The sequence below is a fragment of the Cavia porcellus genome, unplaced genomic scaffold (assembly GCF_034190915.1).
Source record: "Cavia porcellus strain 051 isolate PalLab524CR breed Dunkin Hartley unplaced genomic scaffold, mCavPor4.1 scaffold_18, whole genome shotgun sequence".
In the NCBI taxonomy this organism is placed as follows: domain Eukaryota; kingdom Metazoa; phylum Chordata; class Mammalia; order Rodentia; family Caviidae; genus Cavia; species Cavia porcellus.
This window is the reverse complement of record NW_026947501.1, coordinates 70,245,351-70,261,924: the sequence shown is the minus strand read 5'-3', so window position 1 is coordinate 70,261,924 and position 16,574 is coordinate 70,245,351. Positions and strand designations below refer to the sequence as shown.

Genomic DNA, 16,574 nt, shown 5'->3' with positions numbered 1-16,574 from the left:
TGTTGAGAGCCACTGCCTTACAAAAATGAGGGAAAAGCATTCCCTGAAAGCAGGTCCTTGAGACTAGCTCAGAAGTTCACAAAACAGTCAGCAAGACTCGTTTTTCTCACATTAGACCACAGGAAAGCCATTGGAGTGCAACCTGTGGGGCGTTGACATGGTCATGGACAGATGGATGAGCGGTGTCTTACTTTTCCCTCTCCTTACTGAGACAAAATACCTGACGTCCAAAGTTAGGGAAGGGAAGGTTTACTTCTTACACATTGGAGGTTTCAGTCCATATTCAGTTGGCTCCAAGCAGCAGGGTGGCATTGTAAGCCGTTGTAAACAGCAAGCACCAACAGGGAAAGAGTGAGACATGCCTTCTTCCCCACCATTACATTATATGCTGGCTCCACCCCTGGGCAGGTGTAGCATTCACACCACCTGTCTGAGTGCTAGACAATGAACCAATCACAAACGCTAAATTCAGCCGAGTCCAGGATTGCTTGAGACTTGCGGGGTGTGTGTGTGTGTGTGTGTGTGTGACTGACATAAACTATGACAAGTGAGCTTAGTAATGGCACCAAAATCGAATCTAGAATGTGCATTAGGTTTATTTAAGGCAAATATTATTGCCCAGCTCAGTGAACAAATAGTAATTGGCTGATCATCTGAAAAAGAGGAACAATGAGCTCAAGTCTTACTCCAAATACAAAAGCAGATTCTAGGGAAAGGCCTAAATGTAATAAATAACAAACATCTTGGGCTGGGGATTTAGCTCAGCAGCATAAGCACCTGCCTTGCAAGCAGGCGGTTGTGAGTTCGATCCCTGGTACTGATTAAAAAAAAAAAAAAAATCTTGCAAGTAGGCCTTGGGATTCCAGCAGTATAACCAGCTGGGACTGCCCAGCAGAAACACCCTCTGAGAGTAAAATATGCAGGTGAGGGTTATTGACAAGGAATTTAAAATCTGCTAAACTCACAAGGAAATCCAAGGAATTACTCAAGGACTGCACCTCTCCACAGATCGAGGGACCAGCACCAAGCACAGCAGCCACTGCAGGAAACACTGAGTCAACCAGACGCAGTAGGGATGTGAGTAGGAGGGCCAGTGGCAAACCTGTCTTGTTCAGTGACACCGCATCTGCCTGGAAAGCTTGAGGTTCTGAGTTCAATTCCACTGCTTCTGGGTCAAAAAAAAAAAAAAAACCCATAAAAATATGACATAGTCATTTCCTAAGCATTTGTAGCCAGGAGACTGTTTCAATGTGTCTAAGTTCCAAATCTATACCTGCCTCCTCCAAGGCCAAGAAAGATCACCCAGGATACTAGTTAGACTAGTTATAGGCTAGGAGTTCCCCCAGGAGACACAGAAGCAGCAAATCCAACGTGCTCTGAAGAAAAACATCCTACTCTGTCCGTTCTCTCTCTCTCTCTCTCTCTCTCTCTCTCTCTCTCTCTTTCTCTCTCTCTCAATGTAAGCTAGAGTCAGCAGAAAAACAATGTATTTAGATGTAAGTATTTCTGTTAGTAGACATGTACATGTTTCAGAGGGTAAAACTAATAAACTATAAACATATTTGTGGGGAAGGTATCGTGAGACAAGGTCTCACTACATAGTTCAGGCTGGCCTCAAACTCATAGTGACCCTCCTGCCTCAACCTCCCAGTTGCTGAGATTACAGGAATGTGCCACCACGCCCAGCTATAAAATGTTTTTTAAAATTGAAAATGGAGCAAAAAAGAGTAGAAAGATGCCAGACTCCCAATGAGTGTGAGGCCAGGCTGGGTTACAAGGTGAGTTCAAGGCCAGCCTGGATTCCATAATGAATCCATCCCCACCACCCCTGCAAATTAAAGAGTACAGAGAACAAAGTAAAACATGACCAGGAAATCTGGAAGAGAACCACATAGATTGTAATAAGAATATCACACTTGAAATAAAGCCTTCCACTGATAGGTTGACCTCTGTATTAGTCAAAACAGAAAATCAATTAGTGCAGTGAACTGTGAGACAGAAGTAAAGGTAATTGTAGAATGCGACTCAGAGTGGGAAGGGAAGAGGTTTGGAGACGGTTGTGATACAGACAAGAGGGTGGTATCTGTCTCGCTGCTGTCCCAGCAGATTAAAATGAGAAAACAGAGGACAGGCCATGTGTGAAGAGTCGCTGGCCAAGTACTTTTCATGGCTGCTCAAAGATGGCGTGTTTCAGTTACAGCTAGAGGATGCGGAGGGGACCTGGCTGGGACATCTGTCACCCCACTGGTCACCAGGGTTGATTCGGCTGATCTTGCTGTAGGCGGGTGTCCCCTACCTCCCTCAGTGATCCATGTGCATCCCTCCCAAGCTGCGCGCTCGGTCTAAGAAGATGACCACTCCGGTAGAGGAGGACCGGCCCTCAGTCAGGGGTATACAGCAGCTGGGCTCTCCTGCTAGAACCCCCACACAAGCTCCCGGGTCTGGGTGCAACAATATCCATGAAGCTGTGTAAATAAAAACTCTACATATAAATCTAGCAGATTCAATTGTAAGACATCAAAGAGAAATCTTAGAAATTGCAACAAAATAGAAGAAAATACAGTGTTTTACAAAAAAATGAAAGTGACTGTACAGCATTTTTTTTTTTTTTTTTTGGTCTTTCCTTTAGCTCAGCGGCATAAGCGCCTGCCTTGCAAGCAGGCAGCCGTGAGTTTGATCCCCGGTACCAATAAAAAAGGAAAAAGACCGTACAGCATTTTATCAGTTCAGAGAAACACTTTCCCCACAGCTCGGCATGTCTGGGTGGGGATGATCTCCCTCCCTGCGGAGTCTCTAATTCTGCTGGGCAGAGTTCTTCCTCCGGCCTGGGAAGCAGGAGTGCTGGGCCCTGCATTCACAGACCCCTGGGTGTAGGGGGCGGAGGGGGATGAATGCGGGGTCCCTGGCCGGAGGCCCTGGGAAACCAAAGGCAGAGCAAAAAGTGTTACTCGAGCTGGGAGGACATAAGAACAGAGCTGAGCTTTTTGCTTCTGCCCATGAGAAGTGGCCAACTGTATTTAAACAGTTATTTTCTGATGCCGGACAGCAGACAGAGCAGGGCGGGGGCGCAGGAGAGAAGACGGCGTCTGCTGGAGCCACTTTCTCAGCTGTGCTCAGGCGAAGGAAGCAGCTCGGGGCGAGTTTCCTGGGTCCTGGCAAAGAAGGCCACGAGGGAGAAAAAAATTGAAGAATCGTCGAATCCCTGCGCATTTGGAGGACTCTGTGGCTTCAGTCACCCAGAGCGGGAAGACCTGCTCTTGGTAGAAATTGCAGGATGGGCCAGGTGTACGGGTGCACGTCTGTAATCCCAGCATCGAGGGAAGCTGAGGCAGGAGGATCCGAGTTCAAGCATACCTGGGCAACTTGTCTCAAATTTGAAAAAAGGAAATTAAAAGGAGGCTAGAGGGGGCTGGGGATGTAGCGGCACATTCCTGGGTTTGATCCACACACACACAAAAATAAATAAAAATGACTTACTTTTTACATATAACCACCTGGCAAGTCCTAGAATGGAGAAACAAGAAAAAAAAAAAAAAAAAAAAAAAAAAGAGAAAAGAAACATGACAAAAAAAGATGCTAGGGATGTGGGGTGGGTGCTCAGGAAGAGAAACAGGAAGTGAGGGGCCAGAGGAAACTTTCCGGGGTCACAGCTGGGGGGACAGTTGTGCAGGTGTGGACACATGCTAAAACATATCTGTGTTTCATGGCTGTGCAGTTTATTCTGAAAGGGAAAAGCTGCACGAGGGAAATTGTTCTTTTTAAAACTTTGCATGTTTTGAAGCTGCCTAGCTCTGTAACTGCTCCAGGGATCCTGGAATCACTTTGTTGATCTCTGTAACTGTGAAAGTGTAACCAAACACTCGGGATGTCTGATTCTATCTGATGATCATTGATCCAGCCTTGTAACCGATGGTCTCACCGTGTTAGCTGGTCACAAAAACAGCCAGGCTGTCCATCTCACATTTGTACCTCCTGCTTATGCATCAAATAAAAGCCCCAGGGCACCAGAGACCTGCCGATATTCTGGGAGTGGGACTGATCAGTGCCCATTGGTGGAAACAAATCTGCTTCCAAATCCTGCATTTCTGTTTCTGTTTGCTAGAGCAACGCTACACAGCTGTACCCCGATGCAATTATCGCAAAAAGAAACATGTAATGGACAGTTTTTAGTTTTCTGGGTGTGTCTGTGCGCCTCTGTGTGTCGCTATGTGTCTCTGTGTGTCACTGTGTCTCTCTGTGGTGCATTTTTGAATTTAAAAGAAATTTAGAGGTGAAATAGCTGACAATGGCACAAAGAAAGGATGGAGGGAAATGAAGAGGAGATGGTAAAGTTCTTTCAGTGCACAGAAAATGTTGAGTTTTATTTGGTACACTGTGGGAAATTAAAGCTGCTTATTGTAAGTTCTCAGTCAACTGGTTAAAAATAATACAGAGGGATGGCTCATAGGTCAAGGGAACCATAGCACATGTATGTAAGACACTTATTCCAAAAGAGGGAAAGGAAAGCAGACCAAGGAGCAAAGAGCAAAAGAAACAAATACTGAGGTGGGAGACTTTACCTTGAGCGTCTCAGTAATTTCACTCAAGACAGTAGATGGGCCTCAGACCCAAGGCTGACCTTCGGACCGGACAGAGGTGCGCCTCCAAGCAGGTGCCGCTGGCATGAACCCCCAGACATGAAGTGAAAGGAAACAGCTGGAAAAGCAGACCATGCAAGAACCGAGGCCAAGGGATTTATAAACTCTACACACATCAGACAAACCAAACCTCACAGCAGGGAGCACTGCCCATGATGATAAGAGGATCAATTCGTCAAGAAGATGTGAGAACATCCATCTTGCATGTCAGTAATAATAAAGCCTCAAAACGCGTGAATTAAACATGGAAGACTGAAAGGGGGGACGGGCAACTTCACCGTTACAGGGCCACGCTTTCCAACAGCACTCTCCCAGGAACTTCGAGAAACAGCAGACACACGGTGGGCACACAAGAAGATCTGCCCGCCCCCACCGCTGACTTTACCTAGTCGGTGTTTGTAGCATCTCCCACCCACAGCAACAGAAATCACATTTTTTCAAGGGAGTAGGAAAATTCACAAAGACAGAACACAGCCAGGCCACTGAACATGTCTCAATCCACTTAAAGGACCAAAAGGAAGCGAAGTGTACTCTTGGATGACAACATTCCATTAGACTTCTGTAACAACACAATTTGCACAAAAGTTAGGTGTGGTGGAGCATGCCTATAATTCCAGCTACTTAGGAGGCCGAGGCAGGAAGATCACAAGTCCTAAATCATCTTGGGCAACTTAGTGAGGCCCCACTAAAAAACAAACAAAAAAGAGCCTCCCCCCAAAATGTCTATGAAGTTCTCCTAATTAAGGGTGTTTTTTTCTTCACAGAGCTTTCTGTGCTTTTAGAGCTGGTCTTGCTTTGGCCCCACACGTGTGATCAATCTCCAGCTTCAGCCCCTCCCTACACCTTAGACCGAATAATTTATGAATAATAAAAACTCATGGCTCATGGCTCAGGAGGCTGGGATGCCCAAGGTCCACTCTGGGCCCACCCTCGCACAGCGGAGTGGAGCTCAAGCTCCCTTGGGCCCTTTATGGGGTTAATAATCCCACTGATGAAGACCCACCCCATGGCCCAGGCACAGCCCTGAAGGCCTCACTTCTCTCCCTTTGAGTTTATTGGGACATTTTAGGTATACATAATGATCACATTCATCACAGGGAATTTGTATTCGTGCATGTTATCACTGGGTTCTTTTTCCCCCATTACCTCCCTTCAACCCCTTCCCTTCCTTATTTACAAAAGTTTTGTTTCCATTTTTTCTTCTCTTTTTCCTTTTCCTTTTCTTGTTTTCCCTCCCCTAACTCTTCTTCCCATCTGGACACTGTCTTCCAATTTCCCAATATCAGTTATACCCTTTAATACTTACTTACACTTTCAGTTTCTCACACCGGAGAAACACTGTGGTATTTGCACATATGTGTCCAATTTATTTCACCTTAAGAATCTGGTCTAGTGCGTCTATCTGGCTGGAAATGTCTCAAGCTTATCCTTCTTATTGGCAGAGTAGTACTCCATTGTATATAAAAAAGCACACCTGTCTTATCCATTCATTGGTTGGAGGCATTTGAGATGTTTCTAAGGTTTAGCTATTACAGATTGTGAAAGGTCTCACTTCTTAATACTGTTATATGCAGATCAGGCTTTAACTGATAACACTTTGGGGATATAAACACTGAAATCATAGCAGCCATCCTAGTGGGCACAGAGAGTCAACCTGCCTCTCCCATTGATAAGCCAAAGAGTACAAGCTACTGATCATGACAGAAGATGTGAATAATATAACACACACGCTTGATTTGATGGACACCTCCAGAATCTTCCACCTCTCACACAAATAACATTTATAATTTTAAGAAAGATTTCCTTTACAGAAGCAGAACAAATTTACTGGAAAACGTACCCACTGACACACATGCAAAGCCTTTACACAGAGAATGGTAACCTCTCCTGAAAGATACTTAAAAGACCTGAATGGACAGAAGATACCCTAACTGGAAAGAATTCATTTTATATGGTCTCTCTCCAGGGTTGATTCAGGGCAGTTCTGATCCAAATCCCCACAGAATTCTTTGCAAAAGTTCCCAAGCTAATTTCAAAACTCATACAGAAGAGAAATGGGCTAGGAATGGCTTACATGCTTTGAAAAGGTGGCCACCCTAAGGCAGCTTGCTGAGACAGATGTCAAGCCTTCTCCAGGGGTAAAGTAGGTATGACAGCCTGATAGCAGCAGAGACAGACAGGGGAACAAGGTAAGCAGACTGTGCGTGACGGCCACCAGACACAGTGTGTTGTGAGGGAGAAGGGATAGAGTTTCCAGTAAAGGGTGGATTTTGGGTTTTTTCACAAGGAAAAAAAGTGAAATAGATTTGTCATTTTCACTGTGCACAAAACTCAACTCCAGGGCCATTAATTCTCAAAATTAAAAAGCAAAGCTTTAAAACATTCTGAAAGGAATATGGGAGAACATTTTTATTGACTCCAGATAGAGAAGAATTACTTAAACAGAATACAAAAAGCATAAATCACAAAGGAAATATTGAAAACATTGATCATATTAAAAGCAATATTTCTATTCACCAAAGGAAATCAAAATGATAGGTCTGAGGCAATAAGCCCTTAGCTAAAAGGAAACATGCACTGCAGATACCCAAAGCTCCTTGGGTTCCAGAAAATATATGCAGTCCTCGAAAAAGATGACCCCGTTAGAGGCAGGTGACGTGAGAAGGTGTGGGCACTGGGGACAAGGGACAAAGAACCAAAAACAGATCATCTGATTCACAGCCTCGCTGGTGGTCAGTGGAATTCAGGAGCTGATGTGAGACACAACTGTCACTTTCACCACACAGGCAAATGTGCTGTCCAGCCAATGCCGTGTACTAATAAAGACATGGAGGCAATGGATTCCTAGACTGTCAGTGATGTCTTCAGCTTGGGATTTTATGGAAATACCATAGCCAAAACCACACAGATGTCCTGAAGGCTGAAGTCCAGGACTGGGGTGCCCGCATGGTGGTGTCCTGGTGAGGGCCCTGTGCAAATGGAACTTAAATGGCAGCTCGAATGGCCTGAGAGACTTGTGAGAGGTGGCTGGGTCACAGGGGTCAGGGACTCATCAATGTGTGAGCCCTTAAAAGGTGGGCTGAGTCAGAGGAGGGGGTCACTGGCGACCGCTTTTAGAGGGTATGAAGGTTAAGATCAATTGTCAGCTTGAGGGGCAGTGGGAGCCACCCAGTGAGTGGTAAAACACACTTCTGTGTGTGTCTACAGGGATCATGGTGGAATGACCTTGGGGCTAGATCTGGCCCCTCACTCCTTCCTCTCTGGCCCTGTTCTCCAGCTTGCTTCCTGGCCACCATGAATTAAGCAGCGTTATTCTGCCATGCCTTTCCATCATATTTCTTCTTTGGAGCCAGCCAACCATGGATTGAATCCTCCAGAACCATGAGCCAAATCAAGGCTGTTTGCTTTGCAATTGTGGGGGTTTGGTGTCTTGTCCCAGCACCAGAAAGCCGACTGACACAGCCCCTCCCCTGGCTTGTCAATGGCCTCCTTGCAGCTGTACCCTCACATGGCAGAAAGGAGATTTCTAAGGTCTTTTCTGAGAAGAACACTAATCTCATTCATAAGGGCTCTACTCGTACGACCTCACCTGGCAAAGTCCCTCATCTGCAGATACCATCACACTGGGAGTAGAGATTCGCATACGAATTTCGGGTGGCACACTTGGTCCCTAGCAGTTGAATAATAAATCCGCATAGCATTTTGGAAGACAGTTTTGTAGTAGTTGAAAAGCGGAGGATGTTCGTGCTCATGACCTCGCCAGCCATTCCATGCTCTCATCCGGGGCTGCCTCACCCTACCAGGACGCCGGATGGAAGCATTTCCACTTTCTGCGTCTCAGGAGGATCTGCCGGCTGCAGGCCAGAGATGCTGCTGCCCAGTGTGTTATGCCTGGGAAAGCCTCACCCCCAAGAAAGATCCTGCCTGAAATAGCAGTAGTTCTGTTGTTGAGGAATCTTGCTCTAGAAATCAGGAGACAGGAATGTGCATATCCATAGTAGCACAGTTTAAATATTTTTAAAAAGGAAGTCTATTTTCAGTTCAGCCACAGACTTCAAGATGGATGAATTTTTAAAGCTTGATATTTAGTTAAAAAGTGAAGTGTGGAGGAAAATATGCATAGATATGACACCATGTACGTGAAACTAGGAGAAAAGTCAGCACACACTTGGCTGATGGTTAAGCTGGGGAGAGCCGTAGGGGACAGGACGCCCACTTCAGTGTATGGCATGCTGGCTCCACCACTTTCTCACTTTAGAGTTCTTGACTGCAGTGAAATCCTGGAGTGACGTGTCCACGAGAGCTCAGGTGCTTATCGAATGATTTGTCTTCTGCTTAGCCCCTTTTCTAAAAAAAAGGGTACCAAAATTTCTGTGTGGGGGACAGGGATGGGACAAATGACAGTATTCCCTGGGGCTGCCTCAGGTCCACACAGTCAACCACACATTGATTTTTGTATGGTGCATACACAAGCAGAGTATCTGCCCAAGGAAGCCAAGTTTTCTTGTACCGACAAGAAGACCTAGCAGGTTGTTATGTCTAGTCTGCCTGTTTTGGATGTGACACTTGGACCCCATTTTTTAAAATGTGAATGACATCTTTTTTTTAGTCCTGGGGACTGAACCCAGGGCCTTCCCACTGAGCGACACCCTCAGCTCTTTTCACTTATTCTGAGACAGGGTATCACTGAGCTGCTAAGTTGCCCAGCCTGGCTTGAACCTGATTTTGCTTCCGCCTCCCAAACAGCTGGGTACAGACCTACAGCATCACACCTGGCCAAGTGGTATTTGTGACTATAGAAAAGGTTACTGTGTGGGAAAAGATGCCACAAAGCAGAGATGCTAGATCTGGAGGAAGTACCTGAACAGCTGAAGGTGTAGATGCTACACGGATGGCTCTAAACAACCGGCAGAACGAAGAGCCCCAGGTGCAAATGGGCGAAGGAACTGGACAGGCAGCGCGCACCTGTAATCCCAGCACTGTGGAAGGCTGAGGCAGGAAGATCACAAGTCTGAGTCCTGCCTGGACAACTTAGCGAGATCCTGCCTTAAAGTACAGGCTAAAAGGGACCGGAGATGTAGTTTCCTGGGTTTGAGCCCCAGTTTCAGAAAAAAAACAGGCAGAGCACGGGAACAGATAGTGGTCAAGAAATAGGAGTAGGTGATTATTTATACTGTGTGAGTTGCCCATGTCCACGTGTATGCATGTGTGCATATCCATGTGTGTGCGTGTATTATATATTTTCCAAATTTCCCGACAGACAGAATATAGCTAACGAAGGTGAGGCCACACCTGTCACAGCCACTGGCGGTATCTCAGTACTGCAGGGTGCTGTCCTATGGGCTGACGATGGGAACACGGAAATCCACGCACCGAGCTGGAAGGGGTCGGGAAATAGAGTCCCGGGAAAAGCTAAGCTTAGACCTTTGCACCAGTGATCCCTACCCTGGACTCTCTCCCTCAGGGACAGAAGCACTGGCCACACTGAGCTGTATACCCTCAGCTCTTTGCATTTATATTGTGACAGGGTCTCATCAGGGTGCTAAGTCACCTGTGGGTGGCTGTGATGAGGGGAACATCCTGCTAAGAGGAAATGGCACCTGAGGTGGGGGGGCTGCCATGCAGGGAACTGGTGACCCCAGGAGGCTGGGGTGCACCTTTGAGGGGCAGATGAGTGAAGAGTGAGAAACAGGGTCATAGGACTGGGGTGGACCGGCTCTGAGTCACCCCCTCCCAGGGCCCTGGACGGATGGATGCTGTCACAGGTGTGCTGCAGGAGAACACGGGAAGACACAAGCCATGCCGTGGAGATGGGAGGCCTGGCAGGTGTGATGCGGAGGAGGGGAGGAGGGGCATCTGTGGGACATTGTCCCTCGATGAGCCAGTGCATGGGACACTCTACACATGCATCTTTACACAAGTGGAGACACAAAGGCACAGCTGCCAAGTGGTTATGAGGTCGCCCTGGGGTGCAAAGACTCAAGGTGACCTTTTTTTCCTTCTTTATATCTGCCTGCACTCTTCCAGTGCTTTACATTAAGAAGCGCTCTTCATGGAGCCCACATGACTCACAAAAAGGCTGTGTGTATTGGCAAAGAAAGGAAGGAAGCCAGGCCTGGTAGAGGGACCAGGGACCAGGGAGCGGGAGCTGGCTTCACATCCCCGCCCCAGAGAGGCGCCTCGGGCAGACAGAGCCTTGGCCCAGGACACGGTGGTCATCACAGGAAGAACGGTTTGCTGTTGCCTTTTTATTTTATTTTTTAAACTTTTTATATCTTGAGATCACAGCAGAGTCACACCCAGTTGTAAGGAATAATGTGATGAAGTCCCCTCTGCCTTCCACACTTCCCCCAAAGGGTAACATCTTGCAAAATTTCAGTGCAACATCACAACCAGGAAATTAACCTGGAAACGCTCCAGACTTCCCTGGTTTGATGTGAGCTTGCATATGTGTGCACATTTGTGTGTGTCTGGGGTGAATGTGCTCACACGTGTAGCTGCTGTGTCCCCCAAGGGTGTCAAGACACACAACGGTTCCCTTCCAGTGATCCCCTGCGGCCCTGTGTACTCACAGCCCCCTCCCTCCCTATTTCTGGCAGTCAGCTCTTTTCCAATCATTCTGACTTAGTTGTTTTTAGAGTTACATAATTCAGATCAATGTTTTTGCTCAGCCTAATTCTCATCTCTGTTGTACTGGATTTGAATGTGAAATGAAGTGGACATGGACATGGGGCGACCTCCCCATTCTGTACAGGAGAGGGCTGAAGTTCAAGGTGACTGGGACACACAGTGAGCGGGACCCAATCCCAGAGCATCCGCAGGTGTAGGTGTGGCTCCATCTCCCTTGGGCAGGGAGCAGCCTGCAGCCCAGAGAAGCGCGGGGGCTGGTCCGGGGACACAGCTAAACGTTGGCCGGCAGGTGGCCAGTCCGCACTCCTTTCTCCTCACTGGTTCTGCTGGGCCTCTCTGCCTCAGGTGGGTATTGGTGCCCTCCTTTCACCTCCTTCCAGAAGCACCGAACTAGGTTCCTGCCACTCAGGACACACTGAGCCAGGAACAGAGTGTCAGCTTGGCCGCCTGCCGCAGGTGACTGAGTTACTGAGGCTCTCCACTCCTTAGCACCCAGAGAGGAGGTGGGAATTAAGAGGAGTTGGCATAAGAGGTGTGATGGAGAAATACAGTGAATTTAATACAGTAAGAGATACATGGCCATGAACCACGCCCCGAGTCCTCCTCCTCACTGTGAGCACGCCCATCCCGGGGCCTGCCACTTTCCGCAGCAGCTCTGGAGTCCTCTTTCCCGAGTGTCTTTAGCTGTGCTGGACTGGCTGCCGCGATGTCCTGAGTGGATTCAAAACATCTCCCTTTCATGGTCATGGTGACTTTGAGGAAGAGCGGAGGTCACAAGGTGCCATGTCTGGTGAGTAAGCGGCTGAGGACACAGCGTCGTGGCTCTGGGCAGCAGCAGTCACCGCTCTGGACTGGTAAAAGTTCCTTCCTCTGACCTCGCTGGCCCCAGGCTACTGCTCTCCCATCCTGCCCTCTTCTTCCCGGGGTGGTGTGTGTCCCCAGCTGACACTTGAGGATTGGTACAGTGGGTGGAGTCACTTCTCAAGCCAATCCTCAAGTGTCAGCTGGGGACACACACCACAGGGGACTGGTTCTAGTCACCTGGTACTACGTGGGCAGAAGAGACCAGGTGGGAAAGGTCGTGGGGAGCTGAGAGGCCCCCTAATCCAAGATCACTTGGCTTCAGTGGGCATTGGCTCAGCAGAAAGCCAAGCCCTGGGCCCTCAGGGCTCTGCCCAGCAGGATGTGGGCGCCCTGGGCTTCTGTATTCCCTTCTTCTTCTCAAGATGGAACTTCAGGAAGCCCTGGTCTGGGGCTTCTAGGGTGCAACTGGAGTCATCTTTTGTCGTGAAAATTAATAGTCACAAGAAAACTGGAATAAACGTAATTCTTCTATATCTTAGCACTCACTTACAAATGGTAGTTTCCCCCTCAACTTTCGAGCAAGCCCAGAAGTATACACACATTACAGTAATGAGGTCTGAGACCGAGGAAAGCTTCCTAACCTATGTTAAATTTATTTTCCCTGTTCTTATATTTTCATTTTGGGGGAATCTGACTTGATTTCCTGTTCTATTTTACCCAGTGATTTTTAGTATAAAATTACTGTTCTAACAAAAGACAATAAAAAAGGGCGAGGAAGCTAAAAGATGTAGAAAATTATCAAAAAGGTGGATATGAGTTTCTTAACTAGTAAAATTATTATGTTGTCTTGCTGGATTTTGTAATGCTTGTGATATCTGTCAACAGTGAGAACACTGAAAAATTTGTTGTGTTTTGTACTATTCTATTTAAGTATTCATTTTGTAATCAAGTTGGTATTGGTAACTTTTTATGCTTTTTCTTTCTTTTTCTTTTTTGGTACTGGGGATCAAACTCGTGACCTTGTTTTTTTTTTAAGGGTGGGTGCCCCAAATTGCAGAATGTTTTAGGAAGCCTGGATCCAGCACAGTGGGTCATATGTTCAAGAACCATTAAATAATGGAAATGATTCAGGAGGTTAAGAGAGAATAAGAACCAGGTGTGGTAGGGCACACCTATAATCTGGTTCTCCAGAAGGCTGAGGCAGGAGGATGTGAAGCTGGAGCCCAGCTCTAGCAATGGGCAATTTAGGAAGGCCTGTTTCAAAATAAGAACACTAAACGGTATAGGTTAGCCAGGCACGGTGGTGCAGGCCTGTAATTCCAGCACTTGAGAGGCAGAGGCAGGTCTGACTTGAGTTCAAGGTCAGCCTGGGCTACACAGTGAGTTCAAGATCAACCTAACTACACAGCAAGACCCTGTCTCAAAAAGCAAACAAATCCTCTTCCTCTCTTCTCTTCGCTGTTTGTTCTTTCTTTTGTTCTTTCTTTCCAGGAGCCAATGTGGTACCTCCTGTATCTATATTTTTAAAAATTTAAATATTCCAGCCTTCTCTGAAGGCAGGAGTGGCCATGAGACACCATTCTAGCCAATCAGATAAAATGAATCTCTGGGTAGAGTTTCTAGAAAAGTGTTTAAAGAGAGCTGATGGAGGAAGAGGACTTTTATTTATCTCCTTCTTGACTGTAATAAAGATGTGGTACTGGAGGCGAGGCAGCCTTCTTGTCACCTTGAAGATATTATGTGAAATAAAACTGGATACAGAGCACGAAGGAGTGAAAGAAGGATAAACCAATAGGGATGGCTGGCCTTTGGGTTTCCTGTTAAGTGACAAAAAGCTTTGTTTAATCCATTGTATCATCGTGGTTCTGATCACTTAGCTAAACATAATCCTATCAAAATATCCCTACTAAGGGGGCTTAACTAAGATAAATTTAGTGTCTCCATTCTGCAAGTTGGGAGCCTCACCGAGTCAGAGGGTGCTGTCCCTTGGACAGGGTCCCCCAGGCCTCTGTCCCTTCCCCACTGGCTTGCTGTCAGTCTTTGGCGTCCTTGGCTAGTTTCTGCATCAGCCTGCTTACTCGCATGGGTGTTTTTGCAGTGCATATCTGGGGTTCCCCCAGATTCCCCTTTTATAGGGACACCAGTCAGATCAGATGAAGGACCCACACTCTCCAGCATTACCTCCTCCTACCTCACCAAATCTGCAATGCTTGTGTTTTCAAATGAGGCCATGCTTAGAGGTACAAGGAATTGGGACTTTAACATATCATGGGGGGCCACAATTCTGCCCCTCACAACTGAGCCTCAGCCCTGATAGCTTCTCCTTCCTGCCCATGTCCAAGCCATGAGCAAGTCGGGAGCTTTAAAAGCCAGCACATGTCGCCACCCTGGATTCACACTGCCATCCAGGCCACGTGTACTCAGCACAGGTAGAGCCCAGACAGCTCTGGCTGCCACTTGAGGAGGAAGGATACGAAGTGTGCACAAGAAACAAAAAGTGCTGAGCTCTGGGCTTGTTACTGCGGCTCAACATAGCTTATCCTGACTCATACACTTTAAACTGCAAATCTGGTCCCAGCCTCTGGATGAGATAGACTCAGGGTAAGCTCTGACCTCTCTCCCCAACCTACAGGACCTCACAAGTGCTGGCCTCTGCGCACCTCCCCATTCGCATCTTTCCAGGCCCTTCTACTCACCTTTTCTGTCAGGGGACATCTATATCCTTCCGACTCTCAAATGCGTCCTGTTTTTGGAAGAATGCTAACCAGCTTTTTCCTCTCTTCCTTGCTAGCTCATAAACCCAAGCTGGTAGCAACAGTTTCTCTCTTTATTACCCCTAGATTTAGGGACTGCTCGTTACATAGCAGATGCTCAGTAAATAGTCGTGTCAGACACAGAAAGAAGGGCTGCATCTTTGCCTGGCCAAACCCTGCCCTCCTTCAGGACTCAGCTTGACATCGCATTGTTCTGGGAAGCACTGTTTGGTGAGGTGTCTGGCACACATGGCGAAGATTATGGGCTCAGAACTAGGATTCCTTTGGTTGGGACATCTCCTCCACTTCTGGCCCCCTGAACCTTTCCCTTTCACCACTGACCTTCAGATTCCTTGTCCGTACAAAAAAGGAAACGCACACCCGCGATTGTAGCATCTGCCCTGCCCACCGCGTGGCCCAGCACGGCCTCCAGCCCCTGCTAGACATACACCCTCACTTCGCCCTCAGGGAGTGAACCTCCTGCGGACCAGGACGCCTGCTCCGGGACCTTTACCCTCCTGGGAGCCTAAAAGTCCCTCCTGGGATTGCTCGGTCGCAGCGGGACCCCTCGCGCCCCCAAGCTGCTGGCCCATTGCGCACGCTCCGCTGCTCGCCTTGCCTCGCCGGGGGTAGAACAGCGCCCAGCGTCCGGGCGGGGCGGGGCGGGGCGGGGCGCCACGCCCCCTCCCTGACTGGCGGGGGAATGAGCCAATCGGAGGGACCTCTCGGGAGGAGCGGGGACGTGCTACGAGCCGGCGCCCGGTGCCCGCCGGAGCTGCAGCCGCCAGCGTGCGGCACGCGCCGGTCGCCTCCCTGGGCCGGTCCTGCAGCCGCTGCTGTCCTGTGCGTCACTTGCTTTTCGTGATATTTTTTTTGCATACATTTATTTTGCGTTTCACTTAGTACATTCTAAGGCGGCAGAAGCAAGGGCGACAGCGGAGACAGTGGCGTGCGCGCGGGGCGGGGAGGGGCGGCCCGAGGATGCGGCTCGGGACTGCGCTCGCGACGCCTGCCCCTGCTGCCCGGCTCCGGCCGGGACGCCAAGCAGGTGAGTACAGGTGCGCTGGGGGGGAGGGGACCCGAGGACCGCGGCTGATGGGCGGGCCAGGCGGCAGGGGACTTGGGGACCGGGGCCGCCCCGCCCCGTCGACCCCCCATCCGCGCGCAGCCCGCACGCGCACCCGGCACGCGCAACCCCACCCCGCGGCCCCCCTCTTGTTCTCTCCACTCCGCTTTTGGCTCGATACCCCTTGTCACACCTCGTAGCCACGCGTCGTCTCCCTCATCCGCCTCCGCGTCGCCCCCCCTACCCCCCCCCCCCGTCCCTCACGCCACCCCATTTCCACTCCTCTTCCTATTCCGCCCCCGAGCCCGGCTGCGGGCGGGGGACCCACACGTCTCCAGGAGTGGTGCGGGGGGCGTGGCCGGCCAGGCTCCCGGTTGTGCCTCGGACCCCTGCCGAGGTGGTACAGAAGATGGAGCCAGAGCCCTGGGCCACTCCGAGGCGGCTGGGGGCCGGGAGGGGGCGTCCGTCCCGGCCGCACCCCTCTCCGCCCCACGCACACCACACGCCGCCGAGGCCGCGCCACGCACAGCCTCGCGCCGCTCGGCTCACGTGGGCGCAGGGGAGGAGGCTGGCGAGATGGAAGAAAGGCTGGAACCCACCCTGCCGCCGGCCGGCGCGCCGGCCCTGAGCGCACAGGCGCTCGCTGGTCGGCCCTGCGGTGCGGGCACCTCGCGGGCCCTCTGC

At 49.3% G+C, this 16,574-nt stretch overlaps 2 protein-coding genes across 9 annotated transcripts in view; one reads left to right on the top strand and one right to left on the bottom strand.

Annotated features, from left to right (window-relative positions):
* Positions 1-15,417, bottom strand: part of LOC101788838 (SWI/SNF-related matrix-associated actin-dependent regulator of chromatin subfamily E member 1-related-like) — a 34,749-nt gene extending 19,332 nt beyond the window's left edge. Inside the window, exon 1 of the mRNA XM_013146537.3 lies at positions 15,339-15,417. Within this exon, the coding sequence (XP_013001991.2) occupies positions 15,339-15,417 (79 nt within the window). The remainder of the gene's footprint in view (positions 1-15,338) is intronic.
* Positions 15,418-15,574: 157 nt separating this feature from the next.
* The window catches only part of Jakmip1 (janus kinase and microtubule interacting protein 1), a 109,086-nt gene continuing 108,086 nt past the window's right edge, over positions 15,575-16,574 (top strand). For 5 of the 8 annotated variants that reach the window (XM_063230195.1, XM_063230194.1, XM_063230193.1 and 2 more), the window contains exon 1: positions 15,575-15,872. The gene's annotated coding sequence lies outside the window, so the exon portion shown is untranslated. The remainder of the gene's footprint in view (positions 15,873-16,574) is intronic. The other 3 variants (XM_063230198.1, XM_063230197.1, XM_063230196.1) reach the window with 1 other exon arrangement.